Source organism: Filicampus tigris, chromosome 5 (assembly GCF_054856515.1).
Source record: "Filicampus tigris isolate MCC_2025a chromosome 5, RoL_Ftig_1.0, whole genome shotgun sequence".
Taxonomy (NCBI): Eukaryota; Metazoa; Chordata; class Actinopteri; order Syngnathiformes; family Syngnathidae; genus Filicampus; species Filicampus tigris.
In genome coordinates this window covers 4,716,600-4,743,457 of record NC_141221.1, presented here as the reverse complement: position 1 = coordinate 4,743,457, position 26,858 = coordinate 4,716,600, and the positions used below count along the sequence as shown (strand labels likewise).

The 26,858-nt window shown below is 42.4% G+C and overlaps 1 protein-coding gene across 2 annotated transcripts; it reads left to right on the top strand.

Moving 5' to 3' along the window:
- The first annotated feature begins 902 nt into the window (after positions 1 to 902).
- On the top strand, positions 903 to 26,858 carry LOC147147013 (ubiquitin-associated protein 2-like). Of its 2 annotated transcripts, XM_086031072.1 has the most exons (29): positions 903 to 1,076; positions 4,946 to 5,093; positions 6,227 to 6,304; positions 6,377 to 6,487; positions 6,584 to 6,743; positions 7,192 to 7,269; positions 9,625 to 9,685; positions 9,861 to 9,940; positions 10,312 to 10,364; positions 10,457 to 10,506; positions 10,590 to 10,776; positions 12,267 to 12,534; positions 14,169 to 14,306; positions 15,125 to 15,264; positions 16,375 to 16,607; positions 16,691 to 16,928; positions 17,158 to 17,197; positions 17,271 to 17,394; positions 18,204 to 18,261; positions 18,352 to 18,571; positions 19,331 to 19,422; positions 19,501 to 19,551; positions 19,811 to 19,889; positions 21,283 to 21,483; positions 21,554 to 21,724; positions 22,613 to 22,720; positions 23,026 to 23,099; positions 23,800 to 23,991; positions 26,150 to 26,858. In XM_086031072.1, the coding sequence occupies exons 2-29, from the start codon at positions 4,986 to 4,988 to the stop codon at positions 26,243 to 26,245; spliced, it is 3,489 nt and encodes a 1,162-aa protein (XP_085887198.1). In that variant the 5' UTR covers positions 903 to 1,076; positions 4,946 to 4,985; the 3' UTR covers positions 26,246 to 26,858. The 2 variants fall into 2 exon arrangements, with proteins under 2 accessions (XP_085887198.1, XP_085887199.1); XM_086031073.1 differs by lacking the exon at positions 22,613 to 22,720 and having other exon boundaries at positions 904 to 1,076.

Here is a 26,858-nt window from a genome sequence, read left to right as displayed (position 1 = left end):
CCCATTTTGTGGATGGTCGGACGGAGGCTGAGAAGCTTTTAAAAAGGACGGACAGAGCAAGGATGGAGGTAGTTTTCATCCGTCCCTCTAATGTAATTGGATAATTTTTCTGACAAACTCAATTACAGAAAAGTCCATTTAAATGGGGATTTATTTAGGGCTGCAACTAACGATTATTTAAGAATTGATTAACATGTTGATTATTTGGTTGATTGATGGATCGGATAAAAAAATATATATATTTGTATTTCCATTCTTTTATTCAAAAACCTGACATTTTTTCAAATTGACAGTGTAAAAATTAGACAAACATGAATTAATTATGATTCAGTTACTCATTTGGTCAGTTAACATGTTCGAAAATACTCAAAAATGTTGACCATTAATAATAAGACTCAGCCTGCTTTCATGGAGTACTGCAGAAATGGGATAATATTTACTGTTGTGAAGCTGAAATTCTGAGAATTTGGACGACTTAAAAAATACTTAAAAAGTATCTACGTGATTAGTTGATCTTCAAAAATAATTAGTGATTAATTTGATAATCAATTAGGTGTTGATTAATTAATTGCTAGATTCATTTTGTTTTTAATTTTAACAAGATGACAGATTTAAATGTGAATTATTGGGCTTTTTTATATTGCTACTTTTCACATGAAACCAGATGAATACACTTAAATATTTAATTAAATGTATTGTTTTTTTTGCTTTTTGAGGAATCAAACATCTGATAAATAAAGCAGCTAGCAACAAAAACAACTATATTGGTTTCGCATAATTATTTAATGGCACTGTATGAATGATATTTTTCATTAATACGCCAATAACAATGGGAAGAAAACGTGAGCGCACGTCCCCGCACGTCGTAATTTATTTATTTTTGTGGTGAACCACGTGTTCCACACGGCTGTTGCGGGATTTGCTGGGAGAGCGCTTGCTTGGTGTTTAGTTGCACTTTGATCAATAAAGCAATATAAAAAAAACACCGGAAGGGCTTTTCACGACGGCGAACAACGGCGCGGTAGGTCACGTGACATCTGCTGCTTACTGCTGCTCTGAGCGAGGCGTGTTAGCAGGTAAGGAAGAAGATAGTGAGAAAATAATTATTTTATTTTAAATAGTTGAGCTTTACGCTTCAAGCATTAGTTTGAAGGAGGGTACCCAGATGTCCCGTGTTATGTGCTTTACCCTTGGATAAAACGCAAAGCTAAGTCTGCGTGTATCATTACTGTGTGAATAGGCCGTTCGCACGCCTGGCTAGTTTGGGGCGTTCTCCCGAAATGTGTTACCTCATAGTGTTGTTCGTAACATACTTCATATTTATACATCTCACATTTCCTATTCCGAGGCGTTCAAACCATTTATATGACGTAGAAAGCGATGTCTTGGGTCACGCTTGTTAGCTCGCCGCTAGCGTTAGCCTCCACTGACTCCAGTCTCTTCGCGGCGTTGACAATAAAGCGAGATCTTGACGCACTTATTTCAAAAATGTTGTTTTGTTGTTAAATTCCCTCCTCAAAGTGATAAACTCGATTCCAATCGACGAACATGTGGGTTTTATCGACACTTTGGTGTTGTAATATCGAGCGGTGTATCGTGTGAGTGTCGCACGCACGAAACAAAGACGGAGTGGCGGCTAAAAGCTAAGATAACGTGGACATTAGCCCACTGCGGCTCCCATTTGTTATAAACGCGCGTCCTTTACAACCATTAGCCGAATACCGCTATAAATAAGCGTTAACTTGATACCATATTTAACTATATCTCTTAAGTTTTAATGTCGAATGTAATGTCAGACGACCATTTGGTCAACTTTCTGTGCACTACATTGCTACCAATAAATGTCGAATTAAAATTGAATTGATTTCATCCTCGTAAATGTGCTTGGTTGTTGGTCAGCGATGGTGTTTTGTGTGGGTGAGTGGAAGGGGGTGTTTGTAAGATGACACCTCAACTGTCCCCTCTGGAGTACTATATTTAACCCTAAGAGGTAGGTGGGTGACAGATGGAGTTATACTCTTACATGGTATACTCCAACGCACCAGCCCACTTGCATATTTACTTTAAGGCGACATGCAATGTAAAGTTGACTTTAATGTAAGTATGCAATACAGTGAACCCCTGTTTATCTTGGGTGTACGACACATCTAAGATAGGTGAAACTGATATATGGAGAGAGGATAAGTCTTTCCAAAAAGTTTTCCCGCTCCCACAAGCCTAAAAATGATTAAACATGCATTATGTAAACGTCTGTCAAAATGCTGTGACTGGTTTAAATGGCCACTTCATCCTGATTACAATGCACCAAGAATTTTGACAATCGGACAAGGAAGTCCGGAGAAATATTTTTTGTTTGGGGGGGGGGGGGGGGGGGGGAGGAGGGGTGATGCCTCTTTGGGTAATGTTTCTCTGTGATGTTGTCTTTAGAAAACCTTGTCAAAAGCACCCTCAAATATGAGTAAAATGGTATCACTTCCTTATTTGTCGATGTTCTTCTTGATCATTTCATGTTGTCTTCTACTTCGGGAACCAAGTGTGGGCTGTAGCATAGGTCATGTACTAAAGCGGTCAATTGTTTTTTTGTGAATTTATTTGTACTGCTACTTTAACACACACGGAGCAGCAACGCATATAGATCATACAGTACACACAGGCATATTGCTCAGATTACTGGAGTCAGGAGTGATTTGGGGACCTCTGCCTCCCCCTCTTGCTTTTAATTGCACCGTGTCTTTCCCAGGAGATATTAAAGTGCTGCCCAGCAACTCAAAATTAGGATCTGCAGAACTCTTACTGTTTTAACACAGGCATGTTCACATGGCTGTAATGTGTGTAAGGTTAGCAAGTAATATTATAAATCTGTGATCAAGTGGGAGTGCAAAGAATGAACTGCATCTTCCTAGACAGCACTGTATAGTCAAACCTTGACATTTGTGTGAATTGCAAACGTTTGTGAGCAGTGGATGTAATTGCCAGTTAGTAGTTTAATCCCTAATTATGCAACAAACTATAGTTGGCAGCGTGACGAGTCGCCACCATCTTAGATGGAATTCATTAAAAAAGAAAAACATGGAATGAACACTTCAAATGTCTCGAAATCCTCTAACAAATAAAATCGCGAAAAAATTGATTACTACTGTAAAGCACAAATCTGTTATTTTGCCCACACTGCTCTCTCTTCTTGAGAATAATTTTCCTGTTTGAAGTTGTTTTTACTGTAAATTGTACCGTTTGCAACATCTCAGCCATTTTGACACATCGTGTTAGAGATACCCTCGGAATTTCAGGCCTTATGAGATTAATGGGGGATATTTTTAACTGAAACCCATTAGCCAAACACAAGAGGTTCCCCGAGTGGCAGGCAAAATGAAAGTGACAAAGACAGATTTGAAGAAATAATTAAAACTATACTTTTTTTTATGCTGATTTGAAGGCTACGCTGTGTACAGCATTAAAAAGTGATTGGCTATCACAACAGGGTTTTTCATGCATTCGAAATTGCGAGGCGGCACCCCCAGCTAATTTGGTGCCCGCCTCTATCCAGAGCGATTGATATTGCTCAACACAGTGTGATTGATGTTCCTCTGCGGTAGCAACATATTTTAACTGCAGTTGCAGCGCTCGCCACTAAGGAGGTGCTATATCAGGCCTTGGCCATCTCACGTGCCACATGCGGCTCTTTGCCCAGTTTCAGATGGCTCTTTAAGCCTTTCTCGTTCTGAACATGCAGCACACCGTTTTCTACTCCATTCAATGTGTATGTGGTGAGGGGCGGCACCACAGAATGGAGCATTGCTGGGTGGCGCTGCACATACTCTGACGTCTGCCATAATGGCAAATCCCCTCGGATTGAAACATGTTCTACTTGACGGCGGTAACGTCAGAAAGTAGGGATGCTCGATTATGGAAAAAAATATTAATCACGATCATTTTGGTAATAATTGAAATCATGATTATTCAAACGATTATTTATTTTTTGGCTACAAAACAAGAACAGGTTTAAACATGTAAAAAATATGAAGACAAAATTCTTTGAAACACTATAATTAAAAGTTCGTTTTGGACCCAGCGACATTTATTAAATTATTATTTTTTGTAAATTAAAGTGCAAATGTATAAATTAAAGTATGGTTTCCTTGTATAAACAAACGAGTTAACTTGCTATGCACTTATAAATCGTCAAAGTAGTAAACTGCTTGGAGTAAAATGCCAATTTTGACAGAATAACAGACGTGCTATTCATCTATACATTTAGACCTTTGTCTGGAGCCTTTTTTGTTTTGTTTTTAAAGTAATATTTACACATAGTAAACAAAGTTAGAGTAATTTGCTTCTGATGCGTTGCGGACAACGCCAAATCTAACTGTGTTTTCTTGCTTTGCTGTATCGTAACATCATCGTAAACCAAACGATGGTTGAATAGATTCGTTGTGTTTCCGGTGGATGCAGAGACAACTTGCACTTCATACGTGTTTGCTCGCCGTCTTCCACGGCAAACCCAAAATGTAACCAAATAAGCGATTTCGACTTGCTTACCTGCGGCTTACCTGTTTTCTGGGTTTGGTCATGTGACGTTCACAAGCTGAGCCTTTAGACACTGATGTCATTTTCAGTCGACAGCAAGTGGCTGCTTCCGGAGACTGGCTGGATTTGACTGCTTAATTCATATTCCATAAATGTAATTTTAATCAGAATGCTGTTTTTATATTATTGGGGCCATAATAAATGTTTATTATATGTACATTAAACAATATGAATGTGTATTAATTAGGGATTAGCAATTAGTTGTTGCAAATCAGCAACACCTGCCTGCAGAGGGTTAAATAGTAATAAACTGACCAATACATCATAAATTGTAATGACAAACTGTGCTTTAGAATTATTTTAATCTCAGTGCTGTTTTTCACTTGGCTGATGATTATCCTTTGTCTCTCTCTGTTTTCAGATTTTTTTCTATTTTGTACATTGTTTTGTATATACTGTATATGATGACTTCTTTGGTCAGCAATCAAACCCGGGGGACTCGGGACAGAACGCTGCCCACTACCACCACCAACACCACACAAACCACACAGCCGCAGAAACACATACAGGTGGGTGGTTGCTGCTACATTTTGTGGGCAGATGGGAAATGATTGGTTCAACTTAAAATAAATAAAACAAAATCCAAATACAGTTGTACCTTGACTCACAAGTTTAAATTGTTCCAAGACTATACTTGTAACTCAGTTTACTCATGTCAAATATGATTGCAATGCCGTTAATCCATTCTAGCTCCTTGAAAAACATTTTTTTTTTTTTTTTTACGGAAAAATATCACTGTACAAACATAAAAGTGAACGTAAAAAATAAAATAAACAAGGCCAGAAACGGGTCTGTGAATAATTCAAGTAGAGGTGAGATATCTTTTTCTGCCTTGAATACATGATGTACATCATCAGGAAAAAGTCACGCTAACAGCAGCAACAATTGTTGATGCGATACATGACAGTGACACAACAGCAGCGGTAGTAGCGCTCAAGTCAATAGACGTAAATTACTGCACACTTTGATGCTGACAGCCTGACACAGTTGCCGTTCCTACTGATCACTTTTTGCAAACCAGGCCCAAGTGTGTTGTGTATATATAGATTTATCAAAACTCGCTAATGTTTCTATAGAGGAAAAGGGTATAACTGCTATGCACAGTTTAAATAAGTATAAAATGTTATCTAAAAATGAAAGTAGTTGGCCATTTAAGTGGGAAATGTTTTAGTCTTCTGTATCTTTCACCAAACAAAGCATTTTTATTTTGATCCAAATACCAAAATATTCGATATCTGCAGCCCTAAAATAAACTAGCTTTCATTGTAATTACTTTATATCCTGTAGTATTAGTGAATTTCCCTCTGTTGAATAAAACATCTATAAGGGGTGCAACAATTGACTAATGAACAATAGGGTTGTGGCTAAAGAGGCTATTTACACTTCCTTTCTCTTTCCGAATATTTTCTGTGAGATCTCCGTACGGATCTTGGAAGTCCAATGATAACGAAAAGTTTCATGAGGTTTGGTAGTCTCACAGCTTATCATGCGTCACTCTTCAAACTCCATGCGTTGGATTGTTTGACTTAAGTGGTTCTCAGTATTTTCTTCATATAGTCTGTTTAATCTCACTGGAATAATTAGTTGATATTATGGAGTAGTGCTTGTTGCTGTTACTCACTGAAGTATTTCTGCGTACCAGGCAACAGCAGAACAGATCCGTTTGGCCCAGATGATCTACGACAAAAATGACGGCATCTTTGAAGACAAAGTCAAACAGGTTTTGTTTCTGTTGGTTGTCTGCTTTGTGGTATATAGTGTTGGTTATGACTCCATGTACTTAAACACACAGCTGATTGAAGTCACTGGTAAGACTCAAGACGAGTGCATGGTTGCCCTTCATGACTGCAACGAGGATGTCAACAAAGCCATCAATTTCCTGCTTGAGAGCACCTCTGACACGGTGAGAGCCCGCATCGTATTAGTTTGTCATCCCTCTACTTCAATGGATAACACATTGCAGTTTTTTATTATTATGTTTTTTTGTGTGTGCGATCAGAACTCCTGGGAGACGGTCGGGAAGAAGCGGAGCCTTGGGAAAGAGGGAGGTGCCTCAGAGGTAAAGGAGAGCCGCGAGAAGAAGGCAAGCGAGCGGGAACCTAGTCGCGGGCGAGGGGTGGCCAACAGGAGAGGCCGTGGCATCAGCAGAGGACGCGAAGGTAAAAAGCGAGTGATGGAATTTAACACTTTCCTTATTTTAAATAGTAGCTGGTGTGTTTGGAGAAGATTGAATTTATTTGGTTTAAAAAAATATACGGAGAAAATGGACATCTATTGCTATCCAAAACTGCAGTACCGAAGAATGTTAAAAACAACAACTTATACATGTAATCATCCCAGTAAATAATATAACCACCATTATTTAGTTATTTTTGTTTGGTACGTGTGAGCTGAGCCACTTTGAGATCTTTCATGACCTGTTTTGGCACCTACCGAAACGTGTGAACAGTCTCAATGTTGTATTGTTGCACTAAAGATGATATATAATGCAGAGGTTTGTCTTATCCAATAGACTGACATGTGGTCACTTTGCTGTGTGGAACGCGTCCATGCTGGTGTTGTGGGTAGCGTGGACTCATGCCGTTCCTTTTAACTCTCTGCTTCCAGGTCGTGCCGAGGAGAACGGCTTTGAGGTGGTGCCCGGAGAGAGGGGGGGAGACCGTGGACGCAGAGGACGAGGCAGAGGTAGCTAACTTTCTAAAGGCCTAGATACACCAGTCGTAAGCGTCGGGCGTCTCATTGATGTAGCGAACGCCGTTGTAACATCGGACCTCATCAGGAGGCGTCCGGTGGGCGTATCAAGATGTTGAATTGGCATCCTGAGGCGTGACATTTGGTCACTCTGATTGGCTGTTAGCTAGCGAATCATAAACGAGAAGTGACAAATGCGGATAAACAACGAGCACGCCTTTGCTGCCTTAATCTTCTTACAAGTACAACACCTAGGATTGGTGTTTGCAAGTATTTCACGATACTGTGTCAAGAACATGAGGATTTACTACGCGTGGGAGTTCATCGTGAGAGGAAAATATCGCGCAGGCATGTCCTGCTCCGGTCCTCAAGGGCCGGTGTCCTGCCAGTTTTCCATCTGTCCCTGCTGCTATAAACCTGATTCCAAAGATCATGATTATCAAGCAATGTTTGTCTCTGTGTGCCCTGCGATTGGCTGGCAACCAGTTCAGGGTGTCCCCCGCCTACTGCCCAAAGACAGCTGGGATAGGCTCCAGCACGCCCCGCGACCCTTGTGAGGATAAGCGGTATAGATAATGGATGGATGGATGATTATCAAGCTTCTTCAGAGCTGGCTGAAGAGCTGATCCTTTCAATCAGGTGTGCTACAGCAGGGACAGATGGAAAACAGGCAGGAAACCGGCCCTTGAGGACCGAGTTTGGACACCCCTAATTAAGCCCATTTAAAATCTGAACAATTGTGGGTGAACTGCAATGATAGTCCCTGTACCAAACAACCGATTGCATTTCATGAGTGTAGAGACCATCTATTTGCGTCAGTGAGCCAGTGAAATATTTCAGCACTCAACATTTGTGCAGTGAGTATAAGCCTCGCAGCTGCCACTCATTGAGGATAAAGTTGCTAATAGTTGTGTGGGCCTTATTCTGTCATGCGCCTATGCGTGAAATCTGGATGGTATTTTTTATTTATCTTGCTTTTAATAATTTTAATTACGCTTCGAGATTTCGATTTTTGTCATTGTTTTATTCCTCTTTGTAAATCACTGTGCATGAAATGTGCTATACAAATAAACTTTCCTTGCCTCCATTTAACAAATAAAAAATCCCTTTGCAAAGCTGAGTTAAATAAAAATAAATTTGAGACCTATTACTGTGTAGATCTCAAAACTCTGTACTCTGTGGTACAAATACAACCAAATAACATTGCTGATGCTATGTTTTTATACTCTTGACATCGATCTCTTCGATTTCACCCATTTAGTGTCTTACAGTATTTGAGCATGTGCTAAATTGCTAATGTAGCCCTCGTCTTATTTTATGTCTAGATACGTATTAATTGTAATACACATTTTCTATTCATTGCTGCCGGCTCTCCGGACGAAAAACGCCGTTCTAGCCAGACTTCTGTGAAAAGTCTACTGTACGCCTAAGCACTTATTTTGGGTTTTTCCCGACACTGCGATTCGCATGCTTAGCGACTTCTCGTTCGCCTCCTCTGTGAAAGCGCTACTTTTTAGGAGGATAGTTTGCCACGACGTAGGAAAGGATCAATCAACATCACGCAGCTCCTTTCTGACTTACATAAGATATAAAGTCTGTGCTTCTGCGCACAAGTGCGCAGCGGCTAGTGCTGCTAAGCAGCCACGAAAGACATGACTTTCGGGAGTATGGGTGACAGCGGGAACGTGACATGGGCGCAATGCTTTTCTTCTTTTCAACCACTTCGGCGCTGATTAGTGTGACCCATCCACAGTAGCATGCCACTGATTGATGAGCGTTGGGGATAACAGCCCTTTAGAAAAAAAATGCAGACTTTAAATCGCGTTGTCTGAAGCATTGTCTACCATGTAGCCGGGCTTTTTTGAAACAATCAAATATTTCCCTCCCGTTCTGTCTTGGACTACGCATCCTCGTTTGTAAAAAACGCAGATACACTACACTGCGAAAGTGTGTCCTCAAACGCATTTACAAACATGCCAGGCAAGCCTCTAGGCGGCAGTAGTTAGCCAAATACTGTCCATTCAGAAGGAAATTCCGTCCTTTGACGTCACTTCTATGAAACCAAAACCACGGCGCCAGGCTCGTTCGTGAGGACCTGGACTTTGAACTGCGGAAGCGGCCTATCCTAGCTGGCTTTAGGCGAGGGGCGGGGAACACCCTGAATAGCCTACTAGCCAGTCGCAGGGCACATATAAACCAACCAACCATTCACGTTCACACCTACGGACAATTTACAGTCTTCAATCAACCTACCATGCATACTTTGAAATGCATTAATCACCAGCACTAATAACGGCTGTGTGGAACCTGTTTGAAAACCTCTCGTGGTACTCTTCCATTTGCTTTCAGGGCCAGGCGGGCGCGGTCGAGGAAGAGCAGCTGCTGGCACCAGGTTCACCCAAGTTATGGGGTAAGAACATGTGCTCAGCACTCATGAAGGCAGACAGAGGTGGTGATGTTTATTACAAGCACATATCTCAATTGTGACCGTGTGGAAAAAAACAAATGCTGAACCTCTTTTGGAAATCTATCTTCTCAACGGTAATTTCATCCATTTGGTTACATCTACCTGCTTCCTCTCTCAGCACCTTCAATCCTGCTGATTACTCCGCCGGTCGCCACGAGAATTGGGAGAGCGATGCCAACGAGACTGCTGAGGCACCTGGTAAGGAACATGACAGACGTGAACATAGGTCCTTCATCAAAAGCTAAAGAAGCCCAGCACCATATAAACAGTGGGTATGGAAAGTATTCGGAACCCTTCAAATTCATTTCTCAATGTACACCCAGCACCCCTGATTGACAGGGGAAAAAAAACAAATGCAGAAATTTTTGTCCAAACCTTTTGTAACCTTGAACAAAACGTGACAAAAACTTTTGGGCTTTGTGCAAATGCTCGCCATCCTTTGCCACTCTAGATATGGGCCTTAGTCCCACAAGAGGCCGCCTTGGTCTTGGTGATTGGGCTGTGTGGAAGTTACTGTTTAGTGAAATTATTCCGGTGTTGTCATTGACATGGTTGCTGTTGTTTTTCAGCAACATGGGGAGGCAACCCAGAAGATTGGACTACAGAAGACTGGAATGAAGACGTGAGTAGACAGGGCTGTGGTAATGATGATGATGATGATATGAGGTTTTTCCTGATTTAGTTGACTAATAGTTTTCTTTTTTTCCTTCTTAGTTATCTGAAACCAAAGTGTTCACTTCCTCTTCCACTCCGGGAAACCACAAGTGAGCCCTCCCACTGACTTACTCATTAGAACAAGATTTTATTTGTCGAATTTTTTTTTCCACTGTTATTTCTTTCCCTCCAGTGTGGACCTGACAGGTCTCCTGCCAAAGCCCGGAGTGTCTGTGGAGTCAGACCTAGTTGATGGACCGTCTGCTGAGGATCTGGGCCAAAGTCTGGTTTTCACCAACTCCCACCATAACGGACGCACGGCCACACACAGCTACGCCCACGCTGCCTCTGCTATCACCACCTACGCGCACGCCGCACTGGTACATATGAGCACACTTTCAGCCAACTGATGTTGCTGCTTGCCGTAGTTGTCGATTTCAACAAATTCACTGCCAGACATTTTCAGACCCTCTTCTACACTCTTTTGAAAAAAAAAAAAAAAAAATAGAAACAATTATAAATACGTTTCTGGGATTGAATGGCTGGACTGTGAAAAGACAAATATGGCAGTGAATGAGTTGATGTATGCTGTGGGCCAATTACTACGTTTATACTTATCACGATGACATTTATAAACAGGTTATTCTGGTAAAAAATGCTCAAAATGTCTTTCAACCTGCAGTACAGTAATCCCTTGTTTATCGCGGATAATGGGGACCAGAAACCCCAGCGTTAAGTGAAAAACCGCGAAGTAGAGGTTGAATTATTATTATAATTATATATTTATTTTAATGTTTTGTTTTGGGGGAGGATTTACGCCTCTGTTACGCCGTTGCGAACCCCCCGACATGGTTCACACCCTTCTAAATACTTGTTTTACAGCAGATTTAACTTGAAAAACGCAAAGTGAAGAATAAATACCAAGCTGCAGCCTGTGAGAGGAACATGAGCTTCCACCGCGGCAGCGGACAATTACGACGGAACGTTAGCTAATAACAAGGGGTGGGCAAAATGGGTTAAAAAAAAAAAAAAAAAATCAGTGATAATTTGACAATATTCTACAAAAAATATTTCAAATCTGCACTTGATTCACAGAACAATTATGGATAGACAGTGTTTGTATTAGTTTCACCCAGCCAGAGAGAGACAAAAAAGACGTCATGACAATATCAATTCTCATACATTGGCCACCGTATTCAAAATAGTTGAATAACAAAACTGCAACTTACCAAAAGTGCATTTTCTCACACGTTCATCACTTTGATATGTAGACTTGTGACTTTATTCATGTTTGGGTGTATCCTGGTGTCACACTAATACGCTGTTGTAGTTTGTGCCTTTGGAATACAGGCTAGTTATGAATGATGCAGACTACAAGCGTAAACTGAATGTTAACCGAACATCCAGGCTGTCATGTTTGACTTGCTAAAGTATTGTGTACGTGCGTTTGTGTTTGCTGGCTCAACTCTGCGACTGTTTTCTTAGTGTGTGTGTGTTTTTAAAAAGCTTTTGTTTAGCCTGCTTGGACGATCACAAAGTTTTCCTCGTAATCCATATGGCTTGTGATGGAACTTTTCGAGGCAGTATTAATGCTCGATAACGTAAAATCACACTAGAATGCAATGGTGCATTTTATCCAAAAAATAACTAAAGAACCGTTAGGAACCGGAATCGTCCAAATTCAGACGATATCCAACCCTAGGTGTGCCCCTTGATTTCATAATATCCTCGTTCCATTCTCTTCTTCCTTACTTTGCACCTTCCATTCTTGTTAAATATGTAGGGGGAAAAATAAGTAAATTTAAAATGTGATACCTTCTTTTGGTCCACCCCTGTATTCATGTTGGATTATATCTTTTATCTTGCCCAGTCTTCAGTCCCAGGACCTGGTTTTGGGTCCCTGAATCCACCCAAGCCGGCACCCGTCTTGGATGCCAGGACAGCAGATCAGCTCAATGGACCTCGGCTCGGTCAGAGAGCGAGTCAGATTCCGGCTGCTCCTGTGACCATCCCCGGTAGCGTTTCCAAAGATGTGGTGCCGCCCGCGGTACCGAGCCCGGCCCCTGCCCCCGCCCACTCACCCTCGGTCGAAGTCAAACCTCAGAGATTGGACAACGGGCCTTTAACAAGCCTACACAGTAAGTAAACAGTCTGTTCTTTTCTGTTTAAAGAGAACATAATGTAACATGATCAAATATTTAATCATTTGTTCACACCATGTGTGAAACACAACCATCATTTCAATATTTTCAGATGCCCATTTCTCAATGTGTCTTAGCCTGCCACTCTGAATTTTGCCGGATTGGGATGTAACAGCGTTGCAAATTTACACAATACAAGGCTCGAATTATGAAATGGGGTATTATTTATTATAAATATAGGTAGATGCTTTTTTTTCCCCCCAAACACAGCTATAGTTGGAGTGTACCGTAACCTTACTCGCTCTCGTCACACGTGGCAAACTCACAGATGAGCTTAGACTGGGGTCACAATGCAGAGATGGCTGTATTTATTGCCATTGAGCCCTTTGCTCAAATCAAATTAAACGCAACTTAAGATGCTCACTTTTTGACAAAATTGAACTAAAATACAGTGAGGCGCATTGGTTTTGTGGCTATGGCCATGCCCTGGCTGGGCTGAGCCAGTGACGTCGCGGCTCATGCACCGATGAAGATATCTTGTAGCTCCGAGAACTGAATTGCACAATACATTTACCATTGACACTGGATATGTACGTTGCTGTAATATGCTTCAGTTCGCCCAAAGACACTCTTCCCCTATAGGTTATGAGGGACACACCGGGGCTGCTGTGCTCTCAATCTCCTGAGTCCCACACAGAGCGAGCGGAGGAAAAACTAAAGCCCTCAATAGCGGTGGCCACACTAATTTGATTGAAATAAAAAATACCCAATCTGAACAGTCATGTGTTATGGCCGTAACGGGTTTGCACTCGGTGATTTCTATAACATTTGGCTGCTGTGCGTTTTGCGCAAACGCTCATTTGCAGTTTTGTGTTTCAGTGTGTTTGATTGAGGCGCAAAAATGCAACTTTTGACTTGCCAACTGTGATGCGAATCTGTTTATTTTCAGCCTTGCAATGGCAGCCACACAAGTTTCTCAGCGTTGGCAGCTAGGCTTGGCAAAGATCTGCTATTTTCAAGCTGACCAAACAAAGCACTATCATGTCAAATCTGAAGTTATCAGCGATAATTGTCACATCTGATGCGAAATGTTCAACATTGGTACATGATAGTATTTGTTTTGGTGTGTTGTATGCTGTTACAACTGTCTTTGTGTGCTTGCTATTTTTTTTTACCTTCACACTCTGCTGTGATGAATGGAAGGATAGAATTTAGCGAGAGCTAACCCGTTTTCTGGGTTTGGTCACGTAACAATGCGAGCCGATGGCTCTTTGTCAATTTTTGTCAATAGCAGGTGGCAGTAGAATGTCAAAATGGCTGCGCACGTTGATGGATGAAAACAAGAGAATTCATCTGATTAATTCATATTAACGTAATATGAGCCATGATTGGTCGTTACCTGAGCCCTGGGTATGTTCTGATGTCTTTTTCAGTCGACCGAAGTGACAAAATGGCCGCCCCCTGACATGGCTAAAAAAGGGTGGATTTATCATATTCCACAAACGCAATATTTATCAGAATGCCTTGTTTCAACTAGTGGGCCTGCGTAGAACATATTCTTGGGGGGGGGGGGGGGGGGGGGGGAATGTTTGGGTCGACTTCCCCTTTAAAGCTTATAATTTTTGCTGTAGTGGAGATGAAGCTTCAGCCAGAACCATCTGCGGTGCTCAGCCAGCTAGCACACAGACACCAACAATCTTCGATCCTTCCCACCACAGAGCCTCTGGTTCTGTCCCATTCACACGCCCCACAAGTGCCCACACCACCAGGTATGACTGCATATGTGCTCTACACACTCTACTATGCTACACAATAGGGCTGAACATTTTACCGTTTTGGAATTAAAATCGTGATCTTAGACAGTGTCTTCTTGATCGTCAAAGCTGTAAATTGATTTTATTTTTATAAGCGCTCTAATCATTACCAAGTTCACCAATCAAAAGCAGCATGCTACTTGTAGACAGGTTACACTATACAATCAGCTCCGAGCTGTTAAAAAAAACAAAACGAAATAAATCGCTGTCACTCATCCTATCCCTGCTTTCCTAGCTGATCACAAACGCTAGACGCTAAGCTAACTTGCACTGCAACATTGTGAGCAGCGGCTCGTGTAAGTAACTAATACTCACCTCCATGGCAACAAATAAAACACTTCTAACATGTAGCACTAACGCTGAATGCGGATGAGTAGCTAAGCATGCAAACACACCAAGCAACAAGTGAGAACATGTGGAGAATAGAATTCCATATTTATACATGTATGACAGCAAGCAGTAGGTATTACTTTATTGAACAGTTTTAAAACCTTGAAAACGGACTGCCTCCCACACGCACTCTCTTTAGTGTCCTAGCATTATTACAACAGCATTTAAGATTTTGATGGTATGATAACATTTAGTTGCGCTTGGAAATGTTACTATAAAACGTGAATATTGCACTGAAGCCTAATTTGAAGAGAATTGTGAATTTAAATGAAATCGTAATATGTCAGAAAAATCACAATTCAATCTTTTCCTAAAATCGTTAGGCCTACGACCCATCGTTTTTAATGTCCAGTTATATCCCCCTCCCTTTCCGTATGCTTCAGGTCACGAGTCGTCAGTCCTCCCTGTAAGAGATGGAGCCTCTCCGGGAATGAAGCTGCCTGGTCTGGACCCTCCTATCACAGAACCACCTCCAATGCGACAGCTCAAGACACAGAAGCGTAGAGTCCCACCCCCCTCAAAGGTGCCTCAATATAACTACTAAGAAGATTGTGAATGTCATCGACCAGTTAGTGTCATTCTTTACTGGTGTCTGATCGTTTTAATTTTTTAAATTGGATATTCGTGATAATCAGATTTACTCTAATTGTGACTATACTGCTTTAGAGTAGCTTAGCGATGGACTATGGTACGCTCCAATTGTTGCTGTAAGAATGGAATCCTTGTCAAAAAAGTGAATACCCCCTTGTATAGATGGACCCCTTTCTGTCCTACCTCATCAAAAGTTGTGTGCGCATAACTGGTGCAAAAGAAGTAGTGACACGTGTAACTTGTAAGAATACTTCTTTTTTTTTTTTGGGCATTGTTTGTAGTTTTTAATAGTTTCAAAAATATCAACACGGCTAGCAATTGTGTGTTTGGGTGTATGAATCGGAGTGGAAAGGGATTTTTCTTAATTCCAAAAGGAAACAGGCCATTTAAAAAACAAAACAAAAAAACATTGGTGGAGCCTGTTGCAGAAAGCTATTAAACAGACTGGATTGAGGACACAATTGCTTTTGCTTGCTCGTTACATAACTGGTAAGTTATGCAGGCCATTTGGTTTAACTTAACCTCTGTCTTGAAACGTTAAGTGCTTAGGAATTGTGGAATAATGGCAAGGTGTTTGCTACTAGCGATAACTAGTAACTAGTATCTTACTCATTCAGCTATGACGAGGTACTGTGCACACTCGCTCCAACTAAAGCTTTTATTTTGTTATTATTGTTAGTGAGGTTAACCATAGCTGTTTTTCCCTGGGCATCCGAGAACTTAAAGTTAGCACTGTACAATGCGCTCCCACCGAGACCACAGTCTGAAGATGTCAGTCTTTTATTAATTTTTTTTATTTCAATCAAGTTTGGCTTCAATCGTGTCATCAACCTGTTGTCTTGCTATTTGAGGCATACATAGGAAACCTGCTAACCTGTTTTCCGGGTTTAGTCACATGATCTTGCAGAGTGGATTTTGACTTCTGCATAGCATAATGATAGACTACGGCAAGGCCCAACTGTCAAAATCTAGCCCATCTTGCAACTACATATTTTTATTTTAACTTAAATATCTATTAACACCAAACTTCCTCTGTCTTCAGATTCCCTCATCGGCAGTGGAGATGCCGGGCTCGTCTGACGTCTCAGGCTTTAATGTTCAGTTTGGCGCACTGGACTTTGGCTCTGAGGCAAGTGCCGCAGACGTGGCCCAGAAGGAGTCGACGAGGGAGCAAGCACTGTTGGCATCTCCAGTGGTGGCGGCGATGTCCGTCCCCGCTGCTGCCATGCCCGCACAGCAGCCGCAAAGCTTGTTTTCCAAGCCTGCATCTGTGAGGTGTGTGACTTGACTACTGCATGTATGAAGACTTTTTAACGATATACGTTATTTGCAAGTATTTTATCATGCTGTCCCAACAGTGATCACATGGGCAGCATACCCACCATGGCAGATGCCAGCTTCCCCTCACCGTCCTTGGGCTTACCCAGCACCACGCCCTCCGCCTCACTGGGCCTCCCCGGTGCGGCCGCCCCGCCCTCCTCCACAGCGTCGACCCCTGGAAAACGTGTGGAGAGTGGCGGACCCAGATCCCTGCCGCCCCACCTGGCTTTCTCGCAGAGCAAAGAGAGCCCGTCATCTGTTGCCGCCCCCCTCACGGTAAGGCGAGAACAGTCAGACGTAACGTGTGCCGTGGGAAATTTATCTAGTGTCACTTAATTTGTACGTACTTTGGCCGCTTTGTATTAAGAGCGGCAATTATCCACATCATAACATGGGATATTTGCATAGAGAGAGTTCACATACATGAATTTTTAAAATTTGTATTCACCTTAAACAACAGTAGGTGAATGAATTTTGAATTATTTTTCTTTTTCATTTATCATAGAATGGTTACTGTGGCATGAAGACGCAAAGCACTCAGGACGGTAAGTTTGTGACTCTGAACTCATGTGAAATTCGCATGATCAAAATAAAAAATGTTCTCCCCCCCTGTTTTAGCCACACCATCACCAAGAACTGTAAAAACAGAGTCTCCGCTAATGAGTGATGGCGGCCCCGCCCACCACACCCCTTCCCCCGCAGCCACCACCGCCCACTCGACAGCCATTCCTTCGCTCAACAGGTAGAGAGTGGCCAAATTGCAAGCTGTTTTTCAATACAGGGGGTCCTCAGTTTATGATGGGGTGGAATATAAAACAGTCAACTAAAAACCAGTAAGTACAGCTGCAGTGTTAACACCACTGCACTATACTTTGAGCATCATAACCCCGAAACATCGGGACCATCATAAACAGAGGGAACCCTGTAAAATAAAGTTATTAAACTGTTCATCAGTAACATTTTAATTGAATTGTTATACAAGTGCGAAGAAAAGTTGACCTCGCCCAGCCCTAATGTGTATGCATGTAAGACTTTTTTTTACAAATTGTTTGTTTTGCTATTTAGTAATTATCAATAACCAGTTATTTCATGAGAAATTCATTTAAAAACAAAATACATTTTGTGAGGAAAAAAAGAAAAATATAAATACTGGGTAGGCCTAAATCAGGGGTGCTCAATCCCGGTCCTCAAGAGACCCTATCCAGCCTGTTTTCCATCTCCCTACCTGAACACACTCGATACAAATGATCACATTCGTTATCAGGTTTGTGCAAAGATGAGCGGATCATTTAAATCAGATGTGTTACAGGCATCGAGAGATGGAAAACAGGCTGCATAGGGGCTCTTGAGGAAGGGGATTGAGCACCCCTGGCCTAAATAATGAACTGAGCAGGCCGTATTTCGTTTGGAGGCATACCAGTGGTCCAGAAATTTTTGGTTTAACCCCAAATTCGCTCCCTCTGTATTTTTGACACCAGGTCATTAATGCAGACAGTAAATGCAAATGAAAGCTGACACATTTAAATGCGTGTACTGTAATTTGCTTTCCAGCCACGTGAGCAATTCTCATTCATCTGGACTGACCCACACCACTAGCTCATCTTTGCCAGTAAGTGTGAACGGCCTCCCACTAATTTGAAACAAAAAGTTGTGTATAAAAGACCTGGCCTCATTCTCTCTTTGGCTTTATTTCCCTCAGACAAGTAATGAGGAGAGTGTTGGTGGCAATCTGCACACCCTCTCTACACCGTCCAGCCAGACCCACAATGCCACTCCCTCAGCCGCGCTGGCTGTCAGCAGTTCAAGCGCCAACAGCGCTCCACACCCATCCGGAGCGCCAGGACTGACCCAGAACAGCACAAACGGTGCTCTTTCAGGTGCAAACAGCCGTACTGCGCCCCTACTCACCACCACTGCTGGTAAGCCCTCCAAAGATTTACTGCTGTGATAACCATCTTGTTGTACTCGTTCGTGAACGGGAAATGCAGCACGTTCACTCACTGAATTGTTGGCGAACGGGAAGTTACCTCACTGATTCCTTCGTGAACGCCAGTAGCGTGGCACTACGTTCAGTAAAATCCCTTCTCCATCCGACGCTGACTGCTGATTGGTCGTTCGCGAAGATTGGCGACATTCGCGTGGCTGAGCTCAAATGAACTGAGAAAAGAACGAATCATTTGAAGTGATCCATTCACTGAAAAGATTCGTTGTTTGAACGAATGGTTCACGCATGACCCAACACTAGTAGGAGCTGCTGTTGATTATGGTTCACACCACGAAACATGCGCCGACTCTCCAACATCACATACTATGCCACAGAGGCCAACCTTTTCACTCATTCACTGGCAGACATTTTCAGACCCTCTTTGGAGAAAAAAAAAAAAAAAAAATTCCTGGGATTGAATGGCTGGACTGTGAAAAGACAAATACATTTGTCAATGGCATTGAATGAGTTAAGTCACATGCATGTACAGAGACACTATTTTGTTGCACTCATGCATGATCGGTATCGGTGTCATAAAGCCTGATCGGAACATCCCTAGTTACAACCCTTTTTTTCTGATGCGTAAAAATTGAGTCATTTGGTGCGTTAACCTTGAGTAACAAAACATTTTCAATGTCTCAATAGTTTGAATCGTCAAGTGATTTTGATTTGATTGCTTTTTCTTCCCCTCCAGGTAAAACTCCCCCCAACTTGGCCCAAGGACTACCCCCTCTCCTGGCCAGCCAGTACATCATGGGCCCTGGTGGCTTACTCCCTGCTTACCCGGTAACAATAAATGTGAAATAAAGATGTATAATAATGAGACAAACATATTTATCTTGTCATTTGTGTTAATCCCAATAGCAGATCTATGGATACGAGGACCTGCAGATGCTGCAGTCTCGCCTTCCTATTGTGAGTCTCGTTTTGTGAAACTATATTAGGAGAGCATATTGTCGCTGTCCAGTGGAAAAACACGCACATCCGATTTTGTAATTTTTTAAAAATTTCAAATTAATGGGATGTCTGTAACATAGCAACTCCATTCATGTAACAATAAAAATATTGGGAAACAAATGGACATTTTTCACAGGACAGTGACGATAAGGTCAGTTAAAGGTGCTATTGCATGGTGACTGTAGGATATACACTCAGTGTCTCTCCATCTATGCAGGACTACTATGGTGTAGCATTCCCCGGTACTACGGCAACCATGCCTGGAAGAGACGGCCTGGCCAGCAATCCTTACTCGGGTGAGTGGCTGTGGGTTTTGTCTGAGTCGATCTGGAAAAAGTTCTGTTAGACAGGGCTTGGCACCGTTTTGTAGCATCTTGGGGCGTGTCTACAAAGTACAACAATTATATTGTTCCATTACGGGTTAGCTTTTGCCCCACTTTTTTTTTTTTTTTTTTTTTTTTTGTGGTCGTTTATACAGTTTTTAACAATATAACAACATAAAATATACAATGTTTAAAACTTGGGAGGAGTAAAAAAAAAATCATTTAAATGGTGTCTATATCCTTTATGTTAGCCTTTTGAGGATGGGTTTACGAAATAATTCCTCCGATACATGGGGGGGTTTAAAGTATTTGAGTACCGTATTTTCCGAACTATACGTCGCTCCGTACTAGTCGCACCAGCTATAAAATGCATAATACAGAAGAAAAAAACATATTTCGCCCTCCACCCCCTGTCGGAATCAAAATTGTCTCTGTCACGTAACGCAAATAAATGTGTCCATATAAATCAAATTAATAAAATTGTGCGCTTAGTACACATTTCCACCGAGCTACGATGGTAACATTTAGCTAACATCCACACATGTAGCATTACGAGAAAGTTACGGTAAGATAACTTTAAACTCACCAAAACGGTCATAGATCGATTAAATAAGTCTTATTTATCGCCAACCATGTAGGATGTTTCCAAGTCTCCAAAAGTATTTTTGTATGCGATCGTCATTATTTCTTTGTTTGTCTCCTCCGCTCAGTGCGTGTGTGTGTCGCTGGCTGATGATGCAATACCACTGCCAGGCACTGCGCCTTTTAAAGAAACAGTACACTATTTTCTTATAGATGGATTGATAGACAGTCAAATTGTCTTTTTATCATAGAATTTTAATTATCTAACACATTGGATTTTAACAGTTTAAATCATTCATTTTAATAGCTTTTAGGATTTATTTTTAGGTTTCTTTATGTGGGTTACATTAACGTGAAATGATATACACTACAGGTTATTCTGCCTGTTGTAAAGTCAATATGTAATGCAGGTTTATATGCAGCCTTGGAACGCCCTCCTGTGGTTGTTTGCTGACCTTGAAAAGGAAAGTGATACGATATGTGTTAATAATTTCACACTTAAGTCGCTCCGGAGTATAAATCACCGCCCCGGCCAAACTATGGGGAAAAAAACTTGACTTATACTCCGGAAAATATGCCGCCATCGCACCAACTTATTTCTCCACGGCGTGGGGCAGGTGAGGGGAAAATATCCCTCTGAAGCTTCAAGGCAGAGATTTTTGCATCGACCACCCCCACCCACCCCGCTCCACACAAATGTTGTATTCCAGTTACAATTACTTAGTTATTTAGCTAATTTGATAATTGTGCTATCTGAACATTGTTTTGCTCTGCCGTTATCCAGGTGAGGCGACGAAGTTTGGCAGGAATGACTCTTCGTCCCCGGCACCGCCCACCAGCCTGTCTACAGGGGGTGTGCAGTCTCAGGCCCAGCAGGCGCCGCAGGCCGGTACGCAGGGTCAGGGTCAAGGCCAGAGCCAAGGCCAGCAGAACCAGAACCAGGCCTTCCTCAACCCCCCACTACCACCTGGCTATGGATACACTGGTACAGATAGGCACTACATGCTTCACACTCAACCATGACACAACACTAACCCATCATGTGTGCATGTCAGGTCTGCCGTATTACGCGGGCATGCCTGGTGTCCCCTCGGCCTTCCAGTACGGCCCCACCGTATTTGTGCCTCCAACTTCGGCGAAGCAGCCCACAATGGGCCTGGCCAACCCTTCCAATCAGTACCACCAACAGCATCAGCCAACCTATGGACAGCATGCATATGGCACAGGTAAGACAGTGGGTCAAACATGGATTAAATCTTTTTTCTGTAATTTCCAGAAATGCTGAACGGTTTATCCTTTTGGGATCAAAATCATTTTTTCTTTTGTTTTTAAGACGATTTTAGCAGGTCACACTAATCGATCAGCTCCGAGGTGGTTTAAAAAAGTTCTGTCCATGTCATGCAGTATAAAAATAAAATAAGAAAATGGCTACATAGTAAGCACGCTCAAAAACTAGAGAATCTGCCATGACGCGGATATTGTAAGGGCAAAAGTATCTTGAAGAGCAGGCCCACTAGTTGAAACAGTTGAAACCGGGCATTCTGATAAATATTGCGTTTGTGTAATAAGTGTTAATCCACTCGTTTTTAGCCATCTTTGGGGGCGGCCATATTGTCTTCTGACGACTGAAAATGACATCACAACTGCCCACAACGACCAATCACGGCTTAGATTCAGAAAACGAGTCAGCCGTGATTGGTCAAGAATGACCAAATTTCGGTGTGTTTCAGTGAGACGCTATTTGGCAAAAGCAACTTGACAGCTTTTAGTCTGTTTGCCTTCCATTTTGTGGATTGTGCAAGGTTAACTTTCTACACTGCATGTGTGTGGGTTGCTGGGAGTCGGGCCTTTTTATATGCGTGTGTGTGTTAGGCTTGTACTGCATGCATAGCTCAACGCCTCACCCCCGACACTACTACCACCATCATCATCACCACCACCACTACTGTCACCGCCCCCTTGCAGAGGTCGGCTCAATATAGACACAGCTGCCATTGTAGGTTACCTTACTGCCTTTCTCCCCTCCCTCCTCTTCACCTCTTCTTCACCTCCTCTCCACCTCACCTGTCCTATCGGCTCTTTTTCTTTACTTCCTCTCCCTCCTCCTCCTTCAGCCTTTGACGACCTCTCTCAAGCCCACGCTGGGGAGTACAATAAGGGAGGGTACGGAGGCTCTGCCCAGTCTCAAGTCGCCAAGTCGGCGGGCAGCGGCCCAGGGAAAGGTACATGCGCCATCTATGCACGTGCGCACACACACACACACACACACACGCGCGCAAATATCACGACTGGGCATTTAGAATAACAAAAGAGGACGCTGAGTGTGTGTGTATCTGTGATTTCACGTTGGAAAAACAGCAGGCTTCCTGCTTGTGCAAGTGCTTCAGCTTCATTAATCAGCATCTTCTTACTAGCTGACCTTTCCCCATGACCCCCCCCCCCTTCCCACCACTTGTTTATTTATTAACTGCGTGGCGGCTGACGTGCTCACGTTTTTAACGCCTGTCGCTTTCCCTTTTGCTCTCAGCACCTGGAATGTCTGGATCGGGCAGTAGTGGAGGAGTACCTGACATGAGTGCGTCCATTTACAGCAAAACACAGGTGACTTCTCACTCTTTCACTTTTAGTCCATCTTTTTCACAAGGATATGGTAGTAATACAGTGAAACCCTATTTATTGTGGGAAGAAATGCCTTCCAGACCCACCTGAAATAGGTGAAAATCTGCAATAGGGAGACCTTGAGGTAGTGAAGAATTCTTTAGCGCCCGTTCTCACTGTCCGTGCGGTATTTCGCTATTCGCAGCAGAGCCCGGTCCCACGAGTAGTGGGGCAATACGATCAAGATTTTTCCCGCGTTCCAAATTGCGAGGCGACCGCCTCCAGCCAGAGCGATTCATATTGCTCAACACAGCACGATTGAGGCAGCAATGTATTTTAACTGCAGTTGCAGTGTTTCCCACTTTGGAGGCGCTATATCAGGCCTGGCCAACCCGCGTCTCAAGCTGCATGCAACTCTTCGCCTGATTTCAAGGGTGTGTTTAATAGAAGAGGGGCTGGCATGAGGACAATGGAGGAAGCCTTGATAAAGTGCATTTACTGTATTAACGCTGAAAGACACATCTTGTATCCTCTTGATTTTTCCTTTTTAAAATGAGCGAAGACTGGGCTTTCTTTGAAACAAAAGTATCAAGCTTGTTGGACAGTTGGCACCAATTCCTATTTAGACAGGAATTTCGGGACATACTTTGGTGCTTCACCTCTTTTGTTAAATGATCATGTTTTAATTTTCTTTTTAAACCAGTCGTTCGACAAGCAGGGCTTCCACACGGGGACGCCGCCACCCTTCAGCCTGCCCTCGGCCCTAGGTGGTGCGGGGCCTATGAACCCTGGGGGAGCGCCAGGCTATGCACCAGCCCCCTTCTTGCACATCTTGCCCCCGCATCAGCAGCCCCATTCGCAGCTGCTACATCACCACCTCACACAGGACACACAGGTATTCCCATGTTCTACAAACTGGGGATGGGTGCGATTTAGGTCGGTACTACTGTGCACAGATTCACATGACCATGTTTCGGTTCCGAAGTGGGTCTAACCGCCTCTTACAGGCGCTGACGCTGCGAGGTGTGTCTATATATGTATGTATATACATTGTGTTTTAGAACAATACTTTCTGGTGACCATATTTATACTTTCATATGGGTGAAATAGCTTGTGGCTAAAATGTAGTGAGCATTAAGAACTTTATTTATATAGCGCATTTCATAACAGCTGCAGCTGTAACAAAGCACTTTACATTAACAAAATAGCAATAATACAACAAAGACAGTGAAATCAATAAAACACAAATTAATGATAGTTATACACAATGTAGACACCAGAAAACAGCAGAAAAGTGTCAGTCTCACGCCGGGTCAAAACCCAAAGAATACAAATGTCTTTGAGTTTAAAAATACGAAGGGGTGTCCAGGGGCTTGCCTAACATTTAATGGAAGGTCATTCCAGAGGGAAGGACCGGCAACAGAAAAGGCCCGATCCCCTCTGAGGCTCCGCTTAGTCCTCGGCGCCTGGTCCACAGACATAAGGCACTGGGCAGGCAAAGAGGTACAGTGGTGCGAGGCCATCTAAAGATTTGAAAACAAATAGAAGCATCTTAAAATGAACCCCAAAATGCATAAAGTGCATTACCGTAATCTAGCCAAGAGCGCTACCACGAATGCCCACCTGGTGCTGTAAACGAGACAGAAGAATACCGTGGTGTATCCAATGCTGCAGTTAAAACCAGCAGTGCAAGACATGCATAGTCTCCAGTGTCATTTCCCAGGAGTATATAGTGAAAAACACGTAATTGGGTGACTCTGTGCTGTACGACATCTTGAAACCTGATTATTATGTTCATCCAGGAAAGATTTTAACTGCAAGTGCACCACTTTCCCAAGAATTTTAGAAACAAAAGGCATCGTAGAAATGGGTCTAAAATTTGACATCACGCCTTGATCAAGGCCAGGTTTCTTAAAAGAGAAATCAAGCCAAACACATTTTTCAAGAATATGTTCCCAGCAGGCCCATTAGTTGAAACGAGGCATTCTGATTAATATTGCGTTTGTGGAATATGAGTTAAGCAGCAAAATCCACCCCTTTTTAGCCATCTCAGGAGGTGGCCATTTTGTCACTTCTGTCAACTGAAAATTACATCACAACTGCTCAGGGGTAACGACCAATCACGGCTGAGCTTCAGACAACAAGTCAGCTGTGATTGGTCGTTACCCGAGCCCTGAGCAGTTGTAATGTCATTTTCAGTCGACAGAAATGACAAAATGGCCACCCCTTCCGCAAATGGCTAAAACCAGGTGGATTAATAAACGCAATATTTATCAGAATGTCTTGTTTCAATTTGTGGGCTTGCATGGAACATATTCTTGAAAAACATTTTTGGGTTGACTTAGCTCTAAGCAGGGGTTGCACTACAGCATGTTTGAAATGGAGGACTACACCAGAAAACAGGCTGCTGAAAGAGAATATTTGCCCCAAAACACTTTTGTAAGTTTGAACATCTTGTTTGTAGTGTGTTAAATTGAATATAGGTTAAAGGATTTCAAATCATTGTATTTTTATTTACATTTTACACATTACCCAAACTTAATTGGAATTGGGGTTTGTATATCACTGGCGTTGGACAGACTCATCGTACCTCGCGAATCAGCGCTTTCCAGCAGACCCCACAAACGGCATGTTTGTTCACCCGTTAACACTATCATACAGCGCAGACCATTTTCACCACTTAAAATTGATCGATTTGTAAAAAAGATTTAATAATATAATACCTGCAAGTGTGGACTAAGCAATATTATATAGATTTGTGAATATTTTAACTAATTGCGATTTAGGATGTTTAATCTTGATGCCAGTGATTTGAAATGGATAGAGGTCATGTTTAGAGATAACTGTAGTAGGAGCTAGTATGTATTTTCTGTCAGCACTTGACTCATTCACTGACTGACATATTGTCTTTTAAGAATCCCAAATTCAATCCCAGGTACTTATTTATATATTTTTAAATCTGTTCACGTAGTAGGGTAAAGGAGGGTTTGAAAAAAGGCTGGCAGTGGTCTTGGTTTTCACATGGTCAACTAATGGCGTGTTTCCCTCTCCAGGGCGGTCCAGGTCAACGCAGTCAGTCAAGTAGCATGCAGCAGAAAAGCCAAGGCAGCAAGTCCAGTTACGGCAGCTCACCCTACTGGGGCAACTGAGGATTGCTTCTAAAACACCACACCCCCAATAACCCATACCCCTTCCCCTCCCTTTCGTGTGCTCAAAGGAACAAAAAGGAAAGACACCCACACAAAGCAACCATTCATGCCCTGGCCTTGCCCCCACCTCCACAAGTCCTCATAATGGTTCTCTTCCTTTCCCTGCCTCCAAATTGGTTGCTCGTGTAAGATATTTATGTATGTATTTATATAAATATATATATATATATATATATATACTGTATATGTAATAGTAGAACTTGATGATATTGGTTGCTGCATTTTTGAAGGACATTTTTTGGTTAAGTTTGAACACTGACAGAAGAGAAGGAAGTTGCAGGAAAAAGAAACAAGCAGAGAACGACAGCACTGATTGACACATGAGGACTGTTCTGGTGGGGGCGAGGGGCTTCACCACCACAACTACTGCGTTTCTTTATTTTTTATATACATTACACACACGCAATATCCCACCCTTTGCCAAATCTTCATTTTGTAAGCTTTCCCCTCTATCCTGTCAAAGACGCAAACCGCCCGCCCAAATTTTATATTTTAATTTAATTTTAATCCTCATTGTGCTCCAAATAAAGGTTCTGAGGCGTTGAAAGTTTAA